The following is a 13,895-nucleotide window of genomic DNA, read 5'->3' on the forward strand; positions in this document are numbered from 1 at the left end:
CCCAACCACAGAGCCACCGGCCACCGGGCCTCTAACACCCGCATCCCCGACCACAGAGCCACCGGCCACCGGGCCACCCGCATCCCCAACCACAGAGCCACCGGCCACCGGGCCGCTACCACCCGCATCCCCAACCACAGAGCCACCGGCCGGGCCTCTAACACCCGCATCCCCGACCACAGAGCCACCGGCCACGGGCCGCTACCACCCGCATCCCCAACCACAGAGCCACCGGCCACCGGGCCGCTAACACCCACATCCCCAACCACAGAGCCACCGGCCACCGGGCTGCTAACACCCACATCCCCAACCACAGAGCCACCGGCCACCGGGCCGCTAACACCCGCATCCCCAACCACAGAGCCACCGGCCACCGGGCCTCTAACACCCGCATCCCCGACCACAGAGCCACCGGGCACCGGGCCGCTACCACCCGCATCCCCAACCACAGAGCCACCGGGCACCGGGCCTCTAACACCCGCATCCCCGACCACAGAGCCACCGGGCACCGGGCCGCTACCACCCGCATCCCCGACCACAGAGCCACCGGGCCGCTACCACCCGCATCCCACCACCGCGACCCCGCACCGGGCCGCTAACACCCGCATCCCCGACCACAGAGCCACCGGCCACCGGGCCTCTAACACCCGCATCCCCGACCACAGAGCCACCGGGCACCGGGCCGCTAACACCCGCATCCCCAACCACAGAGCCACCGGGCACCGGGCCTCTAACACCCGCATCCCCGACCACAGAGCCACCGGGCACCGGGCCGCTACCACCCGCATCCCCGACCACAGAGCCACCGGGCACCGGGCCTCTAACACCCGCATCCCCGACCACAGAGCCACCGGGCACCGGGCCGCTACCACCCGCATCCCCGACCTAAATTATAGCAACTAAACTTGATTCTATTTCTCTTTCTACTTCTTATCAAATGTCTTTTAAATAAAATGTTATAGTATATAGTATTATTTATTTTAATTCCATTTAAAAAATTTCTCAGGTTGAAATGCACCAAACTGCATAAGATATTTAAATAACCTATATTTTAACTTTATATTTTCATGTGTTGAATGTTTTTTTGTCTATCTGAGAAATGACTCCACTTCGTTTTACAAAGATCATATAACGTTTATTACATTTCTTTAAATGCAGAATATGTCATGCTTCTATTTTGACACCAAAACAAACCGAAGAGCGACTTTACAAAAAACGATCGTCGTCACGGTTGTGACGTCATCGATCGCATCACAGCACGCCACGAGTTCAGATGAGACAGGAAGTCTATTCACCACGAGGGCCGCTGATATAAAAACATCTTCTGTAACGGCGTATTGTACAAAACGGGTATATTCATGTGCGGTGATGAACATTCACGACACTTTCTGTGTTACACATTTATACGTTTTTCCAAAAGCTTCTTTTCGTCCTCACGGCTCCAAACTCTGAGTCCTTTTCACTTTACACCGAACATGTTCACGTCAGAGATCAACAAACGTTAAGACACACAACTTTCGGACCAATGACTCGGCTGCGTACGACAACGTGTTAGGGCCAAAAACAATCTGAGAAACTTCAAGAGTGACGTCGTACTACCAAGAGAATAAAGAAGTCGGAAATTCAATCAAATTTAAGTCGTAATATCACAAGAATAAAGTCGTAGTGACACGGAAATAATTTCACAAGAAATAAAGCGGTAATATCACAATGACGTTGGAATATCGCGAGGATAAATTCAGACTTTCTTCTCAATCACGACTTTATTCTCACAATATTACGACTTAAAATGCCGCTGACGTTACGTCGTAGCTACGAACATGAGAACGACAGAAGAGATGGAGAGTGAAGTGCAGCTGTGGTAAAACAACAGAGTAAATAAAACCATCGTGTTCAAGTTTCGTTACCAGTGGTGGAAATAACTGATCCTTAACAAACATAAAAATACTCGTTTAAAACTTTCCTTAAGTGAAAGCAACATGAAAATGAAGTAAAATATAAGTTCTGAGCTGTCAAACGTGCCAAAATCTGAATCTTGTAAAGTCTTGATTGTTTAAAGTTGATCCTGAAAACAATTCTGTATTTTTTTAAGTGTAGTGAGAAGATTATTATAATTTCTAATCAACTTCTTTAAAAAGTATTTTTCTTTTACTTTTGAGAAAAACTTCAACAAATCAAAGAAGGAAATGACGTCATGTTTTAGAAGATTACGTTTTCTAAAATAACAGATCTGCAAATAAAACAAACATCTGTTGAATAAAGTAAATGTAGTGGAAGGTTAAAGAAGTTCAAATGAGGTGCCACAGCGCCCCCTTGCTGTAACAACCCAGTAACTGCAGTTATAACATCACAGTGAGTTTAGTGTTTGTTTCCATATATTTTCATTGCTGTTTAATCTTCAGCAGATTTACAGACAAACTGCTGAAGTGATCTGTGAGTGTTCTGCTTGAGTGGGTGAGGATCCGAGGAAGAAGACTTTCTGCAGCGGATCTGATGAACAGACAGATTTCTCCAACATGGCGGTTCACAGCGTTCAGGCCCAAAACTAAAACTTCTTTAGTGAAGACTCAGATTCTTCCTGTGAATCCTAAAATATACAAAAAAATCAAGTTTTGAAATAGTTTTTATTTTTATTTTTTATCAATGAAATAATTAACAGACTAATTGATAAAATCATCTTCAGATGAATAAACCTGCCTTCTCCTTTCTACCTGCAGATGTTCAACCACACTGAGTTTATATTTTAGAACCACACCTACATGTGTTTCGTACATTTTGAATATTTCTTCTCAACCTTTACACATTCAGCTGCTTGTGTGGAGTCCTCGACTCCTGGTGTCAGTGAACGCAGCGTTTCCTGCTGTTGAGAACCAGGTTTAGATTGAAAGAACCTCTCCACTACACACGTCCTCATCATCCTCTCACAACAAACAAACTTGTTCGGTTAAAAGAACTGCACAACACTTACGTTTCCAACATTTCACATCAACAACAATCGTCTCCATGTTTTATTTTTTAAATCTTTAGTGTCAAATTTTTCATTCAATAACATCTTGGTGGAAAAACTTTGTTTAAGTCAGTTGTATTTAAAAATAGTATCTTGGTACTAAATGCTGATGTTAAAAAAATAAAGTGAACACAAGAGTTAGAATTAGTGTTAAAGACTTAAACTCTTCCACAGGTGAATTAAAGTAAATGACCACATGTCGTTGGTATGTTTGTGTGAATTCATCTCCTCAAAGACACTTTGTGGTTTTATTCAAACTAAAACCGCCTGAGGACGATGTTTGCTTTAAGAGACGGGACTAAACTTTAAAGCTGAGGCAGCAGATGAGAAGAAAAACAAAGAATGGGTCAAAAATGAGGAATCGATGTTTTAAAACTGAATAAAAGTCGAGCTACGATATAAAACCCGAGCAGGTGATGTCATCCCACCTCGTACCAGTAGATTACAAACAGAAACATCCTACAGCATATTGAAAAGGAAGCATACATTTTAATATAAAACTTGTTCTTTTCTTTTCCTGCATGCAACAGACACTCGCACTGTAAAAGTGGAATGGTTGAACTGATAAAAACACTGTGAAAAGTAAACAGTCACAGGGACGGGTCAGGAAATGTTCGTCTGTCTCTACTGGAGCTTTTAACACAGAATAAAAATACAAACACCTGACGACAGTTTGAACCTGCGAGTTCACAGTACAATCACTTTGTAGAAAACCTCTTAGTCCCACGTGTGTCGGATATAAAGAAACAACCTGGTAAATTCAGCTCCATGATAAAACACAAATAAAGTTAACAAGCATAAAACCGACCCCTCAGTGTTAGTGTGTCACCACCGACACACGGGCTGACGAGGCGGCGTCCGAGGGAGGAGACGTAAAGTGATCCAAGAGTGAAGAGATGTAGTGTCAGTCGCTGTGTTTAGTTCATAAGACACTGAATAAAACAAGAAAATGCATCTTTTTAAAAACATGGAAGTCTGTAGTCGCCCGGCGAGTGTGTGTGTGTGTGTGTGTGTGTGTTTGTTCATGTACTGTGATAAAATCAATTAGTGTCGGTGACGATCACAATCACCATGTGCTCCTCGTCCAGATTACCCACAGTCCTCTTGGCAGCCTGCAGGTACTGCTGAGAGAACTCTCCGGGGGGGAAGGCGTACAGCATCGCCCCGGGACCGCCCTCCTTCGCAGCCGGGAGGCTCACGACTCCGGCCGCCTCCTTGTTCCGCAGGTAGGTCACCAGGTGGCGGAGCAGGCGCACCTGCAGTCCCGGCTCAGGGGCCGGGGCCTGGCGGTCGACGGGGCCCTGGAGGGCCAGCAGGATGGCGAACCCGTCGGGACGTCCCAGTTTGATGCGGCGCGACACCTCGTCCAGCCGGGTCTGGTCCATGCGGAGCCGCTGGGCAATCTTCAGCTGGCTGGGCTGGTTCTGGCTCTGCTGCTTCAGGGTCTCCTTCATCACCGCGGTGAAGAATGCCGGCCCGCCCTCCAGCAGGTACAGCTCTGTGGGGAAGCTGCTGTTCTTCAGAGCGAAGAAGCCGTGCCACGTTTTGGAGAGAGAGGCGTGGGCGAACTCGGACAGCGTGCTCGGAGAGGAGGAGGTGTGCGTGTCTGTGTGGGTGGCGGGAGAGCTGGCAGCGATGACCTCGCTGTTTCGATGGTGATGGTTGTTGAGCTGCACGCTGGACGACCTCTTGCTGTGGTGGCGACTGGGCGGTGGCTCTTCTTCGTTTATGGCAGCCTGGCGGCCTCCTGCACCGCTGTCGGGGGAGTGGTCTCTCGGCTCGGTGGTGGAGTCGGGGGCTCGGACCCTCGCTCGGTCTGGACTCGCGTCTGGAGAGACGACGCCTCCTGGACCTCGAACCCTCGATCGTCCCCTCTCCTTCTCCTTCTCTTTCTCCTTCTCCCCCGCCTGCCGATCAGTGGACAGACTCCTGCTCCGACTCCTCCTCCGATTCCTCCTCTCCTCCCTCTCCTTCAGCCATCGCTCCCTGCTCCTGCTGCGGCTCCTCGCTCCTCTCCCGCTCCTCCCAAATGCTTCCACGCCTCCCGCTCTCCGCTCCAGGCTGCGGGTCGGGCTGGTGGGGTAGTCTCTCTCCAGCACCGGCCTGTCTCTCTCCCTCTGGGACGGGGCGCTGTGGGAGGGCGGTGACGGGCGGTCCCTGGCTCCCCTCAGCTCTCGCTCCAGGCTGCGGTGGCGGCTGAAGGCCTCGCCGAGGAGGTCGTAGCTGGAGGGCAGCACCACAGGGGGCTGATAACCAGGGGGAAACGGCCGAGAGGGGCTTTCCTCAACTTTAGCAAAGTCCACCCTCAGACGCCGCTCGGGGCCGCCCAAAGGAAAACCCCTCATCTGGGAGCAGGCGGCCTGAGCAGCGTCCAGACTTTCATACTGGATGTAAGCAAAACTGTCCCCTTTGACATAGTCGATATTCCTGATGCTTCCAAACCGATCAAACTCCCGAACAAGAGCCGCGAGGGAGTTTCCAGGACCGATGCCGCCCACCCACAGTCGAGTGGTGGGGTTAGCTTTGCCATAACCAATCTTAATGGGGTTTCCACCAATCATCCGGCCCTGCATGGCCACTTTGGCTCGATGGGCCATGTCCAGGTTCTGAAACTTGACAAAAGCATAAGCTCCACCCTGTCCACGAGCCGGACGTTTGATCACCACGTCCTCAATGACACCGTACTTCTCGAACCCCCTCCTGAGCTCCACCTCTGTAACGTTACCGTCCAGGTTTCCGATGAACAGGTTGCTGGTCGCCCTCTGGTCGTCCTCGGGTTTCAGATCCTCCACCACGGGCATGGGGAGGCCGTAGGGTCGACCCCTCTCATCCAACATACCGTAGTAGTCCAGCAGCCTGTCCCGGTCCCTGCCCAGACCCAGGGTCTCCAGGGCGTAGTGTCTGGCTCTCAGGTCCCTGATGCTGACCGCGGGGCCCGGCGGGGACAGGGACCGCTGTCTGTACGGTGGGTGCAGCGGTAAATAACCGACGTCCGGCGGCGTCACACTCCGCCTCCTGACGTACATGGGCTCGATCTTCAGCTGCCGGTCCCCCAGCACCAGCCTGGAGGACTTGGCGTGCCGGGCCTCCTTGGCGTCCTCCGGCTGCCGGAAATTGACGTATGCGATCCGGCCCAGCTCCGGCGTGTGCGACAGCTTCACGCTGACGTCCCCGAACTTTTTGAACTCGTGGAACAGCGCGTCCTCCACGTCCTCGTCCGACACCTGCGAGCCCAGGTTGCTGATGAGCAGCGTCTTGTACTCCAGGGTCCCCGGCCTGGCTGCGGGCAGCTCGGCCGCCGTGGTGCGGAGCGGCGGGCGGCCGAGGAGGCTGAGCTCGTGTCGGTGGTGGAGCTCCAGAGCGGCCGCCCGCTCCTCCCTGACCCGCGGCTTCTCTCGCTCCCTGCTCCGGCTGCGGCGGTGGTATCCCCGGCTCTCCGCCAGCAGCAGAGCCAGCGGCGGCGGCGGCGGCGGCAGCTCCTCTCTCCGGGCGCTCTCTCGCTCCCTCTCCCGGGTCCGTTTGGCTGCGGCCCTGGACGGACTCGCCTCCCTCCCGGCCTGCCGCTTCATTTTCACTGGGGGATGGAGCTCCAACTTTCCGGGGGCTGCAGCGGGGACCGGCCCGGGCAGCGGGCTTCAGGGCTGTGGGGGCGATAGGGCGGCGGACACCGGCTCCGGTAGCGACTCGCTCCGGCTGCAGACTCCGAGAATCAGCGTGCGTGTGAATAAAAACAGGAAAAACTGGTTTAAAAACATGTCGCTTCACGGACCCGCGCCGCCGCCGCCATCTTGGACAATAGGAATGTGCGCTCTCCTCCTGGAGGGCGGGGCCACTGGGGGCGTCACTACTGACGGCCTCGTGACGCGTCACGCTTTGTTTCAACTTAAATTATTTATTTTTTAAATGTTGAAATAAATCTCATCAAATTATATTAAAACAATATTAAGTGTAATTTATTTGTTATTTTGAATCTTATTATAAATGTTTTCTATTCATACATGTAAATGGAGACGTGAACCACTGACGTCTGCATTGAGATGTAACTTAAGTTCAGAGATCCTTCTTTAAGAACAAGCAGCAAAACCTCTTTTTAAAAATACGAGTAAAACACCAAACTTCAAATGTAAAATTGAAGTATTAAAACGTATTGATATTGAATAAGTATTACTCCTGCACTAAGCAACTTTTGAATTTAGCATCTGTCTGAGATGGAGCAAATTCTAACTGTTAATAACTGCAGAATAATTTATTTTGGATGATTCTTGTTGTTCTGGGTTTGTTCCTCGTGGTTGATGCACTTATTGTAACTCGCTTTGGATAAAAGCGTCAGCTAAATGAAATGTAATGTAATGCTGATAGTTTTTGTAGTGTAGTAATATTATAACATTTCCCTCTGAAATGTTGTGTAGAAGACGTATAACTAGAATCAAATTAAATTTGAAACGTGCAATGGGTCAAATGATGAGATGGAGGTCAAAGTTTAACTTCACTCTGTATTTGTTACTCTCATAATTATTATGTCATACTCTGCATTGTTTGGAATTCTTTGGCCCAACTTGTTCTTAAAAAATTCAGGTAATAACAATAATCATGTCATATCACATGTTTTTATTCTAATATCTGAGTGTACATAATGTATTTTGTATATAAATATATTAATTATCTTATACCGGTGATTTCACCATTTAAATAATTTTCTTTCAGATGCAAGTTAAACTTTCTACAATAGTGAAACTCAATAAATCACATTTAATTTTAAATCGACTTTTATGAAAAACTGACGCGTTGAAGGAAATAAAACCATCTTGGAGTTTTTCATATTTTAATGAAAAAGTAGAATAGTACAGTTGTAACAAATGACTGCACCTTAGTTTGAAAGGTCACAGTGAAACAACAGCATATTTTAAGTTTTCATTTCCCATAACAAGTTTTTTTTTTTTTAAGAGTACACGTTAACATCACACAAATAATGATCCCTCCTGACAGACTCAGCAGTCCGGGGCTGACGGAGACGTAAAGTCTCACGTGACAGAAACACGTGATTGTTTTTAACTTGTTCAGAAACATGGGTATTTTAACTGAGCTGAACTTGAGATAAACAGCAGGTGATGGTGAGTGACAGCAAATATTCACCCACTGATTCATTTTCACGTATTTATTTTGAATTTCCACGTTCCCATGATCCAATGCCTGACTGGATTAAAGCTGAGAAGTTCAGCATGTCATCAGTTTCAATGTTCACCACATTTAAACTGCTGCAGCACAGAAACAGAGCAAAATAGAAAGAAAAAAATCCCCCAAACGAAGCAGAAAAACCATCACAGATCAGAAATGAAAGATTCTTTAAAAAAGTCCTAAATAAATATCTTTCCTAAATATTTTTACTGACAGAGGAAGGACTGCTGAACCTTCCTGAGTCAAAGATTAAGTAAATGTTCCTCAACAGAAGTCAACCATGATCCATATCATCAGTGAGGTCAGATTCAGATGTTCAGGTAGATTAGTTCAACCGTTTTGTTTCAAACTTTAATCGTCTCCTAAGACAATCAAAGATATGTCAGATTCCGCTCTCACTGCTGTTCGCCACCGGTTACTTCATTCAAACATGAACTGCAGATAATCTCCTGTAATTATCTGGAGGGGCTGTATATGACTATGCACATGTCCAAGTCAGAGTTTTTCCTGTCAGCCCCCAAGTGACAAACTCCAGATAAAGTCCAGATGAACCACGACTTCCCGTTGTGATCGAGTCTGACCCGGACAATTTCCTGCTGCTGCTTCACATGAGAAACACAAACTACGCAAAATGTCCAGATCACATTGTCAGGACATTTTCCAGAGTTCATGTCTGAAAACGGCTTTATTTGATTTTTATTTTACCTGTTTTAATAATTGTACGTTTGTTTGACTTGACTCTGCGTTGAATTACGGCTGACTCTGTTGACGAACCAAAACAGAAAGACAGCAGCAGAGACGATAGATGCTAAAGTCTTGACTCGTCAGTGGTCACGAGCCTTTAAAACAGTGTGTAGGATTTAGTGGCACCTTGTGGTGAAAAGGCATATTACACTTTCTTTCCGAGCATGTAGGAGAGCGTGCGGGCGGATGAAAGGCGTGGTTTGTCCATTCTGGGCTTCTGTAGAAACATGAGCTCATTGTGAGGTAACACAGCTTCTTAGTTAAAGGTCATTATAAACTCAACAACATGAAGATTTCATCTCTACCAGTAGATCCTTCTAAATCCTACACACTTAAAGCAAACCTTTGACACTGTGGGAAGTAGCCTTCGCTCGTTCACCTTCATTTTCACACTACGTTTGTACAGGTTAAATAAATGTGGTATAAACTGGCAGTTAGTGAGATTTACAGGTAGATTTTGTTGCCTGTAGGCAGATCTCAGCAAATATTTCCCCATAATGTCAAACTATTTCTGAGAGTGTCAGGTCTCCTGGATGAGAACATCATGGAAATTAAAGTTAAGTTGAGCAGATTAACAGGAAACTTAACAAATTCCTCAAAAACATGACGACTCTCCAGAAGCATCTTGCCGGCGAGGCTTGGCCGAGGCAGCAGACGAGGGGTTATTCAATGAGCGAGCTGTAGATTTAAAGACCTGGATCGAGTGTGAAGTCCTGGGCAACAACTGAGCTCTGCTGTGGAGCCTTTGAGCATTTCCCCTCCGACTTGATGATTCTGACACTGATGGAGAATAAAACTAAAACGACCCTCATGTCTCCACTTCCTGTGAAAAGCTTTAAATATGTCACAACACCCGATCCTCTAGTTTCCCCTTTAAATTGACTTCCTCAACCATGAAAACCTCTCGACCCTCATTTAAAAGTACACTGTAGTGTAGTATACAGTGTGTGTTTGTGTGTGTGTACACTACCATCTACACTTCTCTGTGTACAATTACCAGGTGAGTGAATCCCTGTAAATAAAAAATAAAAAAAGAAGACTGAGACAGACAGAGCTCTCTGCTCCCGGTCCCGGTCCTCAGCAGTCTGGTCCAAATCAAGTCCAAAGTTGTGTGTTTGTTTGTGTTTGGTTTTTATTGTGTTACAGTTCTGTCCGTGCCTTGGCGGCTGCTGGGGCGTACTTGGGCATGAGCTCTGTGATTTTGCGGATGAAGTCGGACTTTTCAGCGCATCCTTTACAGGACTCGCCCCACTCCTCCAGGATCTTCTTCAGATCCTTCACCTTGAGCTTCTTCAGATCCACTGTGGTGAGGTCCAGCTGTTTGTCTGCGAGAAAAGACACAACATCATCACACGGACAATGTTGAGAAGATTCCTGGATTATCTCTATAGTCGAAATGTTGGACTCAATCTTTTCCTGAATTAAAATAGAAATATGATAAGTTAAGTCAGTAAAACTCAGCTGTTGCTATGGTTGCACCTGGCGTCCACATCACTCCAGGGTTCCAGCGACTGAATCAGAGACTTGTGTAAACTGGTCTCGTTTTAGTTTGAAACAGACTTTTGTAAACGATGACGCAGACTTATCTTCCCTATTGGCTGTTATCAGTCACATGACTCGACTACCAGCAGTGAATGCAAAGCGCTGCTATCACTTCAGCTGCTTTCAGACTTTACAGGGCCGTGCACATCCTCTGTATTTTCTCTGGAGGAGGATCATGCATGAACGCAAATGTCCGAGTGAGACGCTCTGCAGATTCTATGCACTTTCTCCTTCTGACCTCCTGGTGTAATGTCAGGAGATGTAAACATGATCACATGACCTCTGCAGCAGAGGTAACACGTCACTTCCTGTCTCTGTCTGCTGCACCCGGCTGCTCCACCTCTCACCTGAACCATGAGGAGGATCTGATGCTGTTGTGAACGAGTACACTAACTCTGCAGCCAAGCATCCAGGTTTTACCCGGAGATCTTGTCTGAGAACGGCTTTACTGTCAGTAACCGTTCCACCTCCCTGTCCCTGCTCTTACTTTTCACCATCACAGCTTCTAAATAAAAAGAGGAAACTTTTTCCTTCTTACCATATTTCAGTTCACAGATCTGGCTGTCCTTCTTCTTGAGTTTCTCACAGATCTTCTCCACTGGGGCATGGTAGCTGAGCGGTTTGGAAACTTCGTTGATAATCTTGGTGGCTGCGTCAGCTGTTGCACCGATGTAGTAACACTACACATGAAGAAGAAAAACATTTTTTACAGGGTTCTAGCTTCTGTGTTTCCTTCAGTTAAGATGCATTTAATGAATATGTGGGAGACGAAGGTTGCGTTCACACCAAAGTGTATTTGGTTCTGTTTAAACAAACTCTGGAGCCTTTTCACATTTAGTTCAGTTGATTAGAATAAAAATATATAACTTGTTTATAAGATGTGGCTCCGCCTCCACAGTCTGATCTGTATTTTACTCACGAAGCGGTTTTCTTTCCCTTTCACGTCTCTGCAGGTCTTTACGATCGCCTTCTCGATGTCTGCGCTGTTGAACTTCACATCGTTGTCCCTGAGCGACTGGTAAACCTTCCCGAGGAAGCCGAGGCACACTGGAACAAAGAGGAAAATACATATTAACATATTGATATCAGAGGTTTGTCCTAATGTTTCCTAAAATCATCTCAGAGCCTAGTCAAACTTTATCTCCTCACAGCAACAACCCTTTTTGTGCCTAAACCAAGAAACGTTTGGACGACTTGCGACGGTTCAGAACTCAGCTGTCCGACTTCTCACTGACATCTCAGCCGGATTATTTTAGGGTTGCTTTCAAGATCTTGTTGATGTAACGACCCATCAGGTCCCGACTCCTGATTACATCTTAGATCTTTAAATCCTGTATGAACCTTTGTGCAGTGTGAGATCCTCAGACGGAAAGAGGCCGTCTCACTCTTCCAGAGAGAAGGTTGAGAACTGCAGGGGACAGAGGCTTTGTGTTCGGAGTACGAGGCTGAGAACGACCTGCCGAGGACACGAGGACACGAGGCTGAGTCGTCTTTTAAGTCCCTAAAACAAAAGCCTTTCCTGATTTTATCTGAGCTATTTATTGCAACTATTTCAACGCACGTGTCGTTATTCGTGACGCCCTTTGTAACTGTGTTTTTGTAAAGTGGCATTTAAATAAAGTATTCTATAATTTGAGCCTGACCAATTTATTGAGAGACTGATAACATGCATAATAAATAATGCAGACGTGTATTTATGTTTATATTTTATGTGAAAATTATTATTTTCTTAATTCAAGTTTTACATATTTGGTTGTGTTTTCTTTATAGTTATTTATAATAACGTTTTTGGTTAAACTGTAAAATATAAAACCTCAAATGTATTTGTCACAAAGGTTTAAAAACATCTTAAGAAACAATGACAATATTTAATGAGCTGATATGTTGGTAATACAAATTATTTTTAATCACCAGTATCAGCACCCAGAAATCCATATTGACCAGACTCCAGTTATTATTCAAATCATGAATATTAATACTCCTACAGCCTAATACGATGTCAATGAAACCACTGTAGTTTGACTTATTGATTAGTTTGTGTTGAGATTTTCTCCACAGATTCACAAACTAAACAGAATCTGATCAGTCACAACTGTCAATTATAACAATACCGGAATTTAGACACAATACATTGTGCTGAGGCTTCTCTAAATTCCGGTTTATCAAACTCCTGAGAACTTCTCCTCACATCTGGATTGTGTCGACATCTTCCTTCCGCAGCAGTAAACGATGTTAAAGCAGATGTTTTAAACGCGTGCAGGTGGAAGGTGGTCAGAGAAGCAGATGTGTGGGTCTCTAGTGACTCGTGGGGGAGACAAAGTGGATCCAGGAGGAAGATGGAGGCAGATGGAGGAGGTCCAGGTGGGTCCGACACTCACACCTGTGTTAGAGCTAGAGTCAGGACACGTTTGACGACATGTTGGAGTCTGGTTGTTGAAGCTGTTGAACTTTAAAGGCTCCTCCAGACGGAGAAAGTGGCCGAGCTGTGGCCGCGGGCAGCCATTCATCTGGAGCTAACAGATGCTAACAGATGCTAACACCTACCTTCACAGTCTCCTTCCTTCAGAGCGTCGGCCGGAGCCGGAAGCAGCGCGAGGGCGAGAGCCAGCGACAGCCCGCTGAGAGCCAACATGTCCGCACCCGGAGGACGCGTGTTTCTACCGGCCGCTGAGGAGAGGACAGTCCGCTCCCTGAGTCTCTGGAGCCGCCACAGATTCACTACGGACGCCGGTAAAGTGCGATGGTTCCAGACTGGCTTCCTGGTCCACGTCACACTACTCCTGCACCCCATTGGTTCAAAGGCGCGATCACTTCCGTAGTCCTCCACGAACTGTGCTCTGATTGGACGGAGATAGAACATTCCGGGAACAACGTCCAGTTGGCGCCCGCTGATTGGTCCACAGCAGCTCCACGCTCTCATCGTCCATTAGTATGAAAAGAGGAGGAAAGTAGCAAATAAAATAAAAAATAAAAGTTTAGACATGTTTGAGCCTAATTATCGTTTTAAAAAACAACTGATAAGTCCAGATTCAATCAATCACAAGTTATTTCTCTGATATTCACAGTTTGTGTCATAGATTCGTGTTCTTCACTCAACAAGAGTCAAACAGAAACTTAGTGATCAGTGAATAAAGCTCAGTCCCATGTGAGGATCCTCTCCCAGGACACAAGTCCAACAGATGCTGATGGACCTGAACACATCAACACAACAGGATTCACTACATGAGAAGAACCAGTTTGTAACTTCATGTTTAAAGTGTTTCTACAGAATGTGTGATGGAGATGAAGGAGCAGAGGAACTGAGGACTTCCTGATGGTAGAAGAGGTGAGGAGACATGTTGCATAGAGCGGACATGTTTACTATGTCCGCTCTATGCAAAGGTAGAAAGTAAATTACTCAAACACTGCATCCCATTTCAATCAAAAC

General features: G+C 46.7%; 2 protein-coding genes across 2 annotated transcripts; both read right to left on the reverse strand.

Moving 5' to 3' along the window:
• Window positions 1-2,352: 2,352 nt before the first annotated feature.
• rbm15b (RNA binding motif protein 15B) lies at window positions 2,353-6,906 on the reverse strand. Its single transcript, XM_035151073.2, has one exon. The coding sequence runs from the start codon at window positions 6,574-6,576 to the stop codon at window positions 4,048-4,050; it is 2,529 nt and encodes an 842-aa protein (XP_035006964.1). The 5' UTR covers window positions 6,577-6,906; the 3' UTR covers window positions 2,353-4,047.
• A 906-nt stretch (window positions 6,907-7,812) lies between these two features.
• On the reverse strand, window positions 7,813-13,403 carry manf (mesencephalic astrocyte-derived neurotrophic factor). The gene is made up of 4 exons (XM_035151106.2): window positions 13,013-13,403; window positions 11,388-11,515; window positions 11,007-11,148; window positions 7,813-10,251 (listed from the first exon to the last, which is right to left on the reverse strand). Exons 1-4 carry the CDS (start codon window positions 13,386-13,388, stop codon window positions 10,067-10,069), a joined length of 831 nt encoding a protein of 276 aa, XP_035006997.1. The 5' UTR covers window positions 13,389-13,403; the 3' UTR covers window positions 7,813-10,066.
• Between the last annotated feature and the right edge of the window lie 492 nt (window positions 13,404-13,895).

The sequence above is a fragment of the Hippoglossus stenolepis genome, chromosome 3 (assembly GCF_022539355.2).
Source record: "Hippoglossus stenolepis isolate QCI-W04-F060 chromosome 3, HSTE1.2, whole genome shotgun sequence".
In the NCBI taxonomy this organism is placed as follows: Eukaryota; Metazoa; Chordata; class Actinopteri; order Pleuronectiformes; family Pleuronectidae; genus Hippoglossus; species Hippoglossus stenolepis.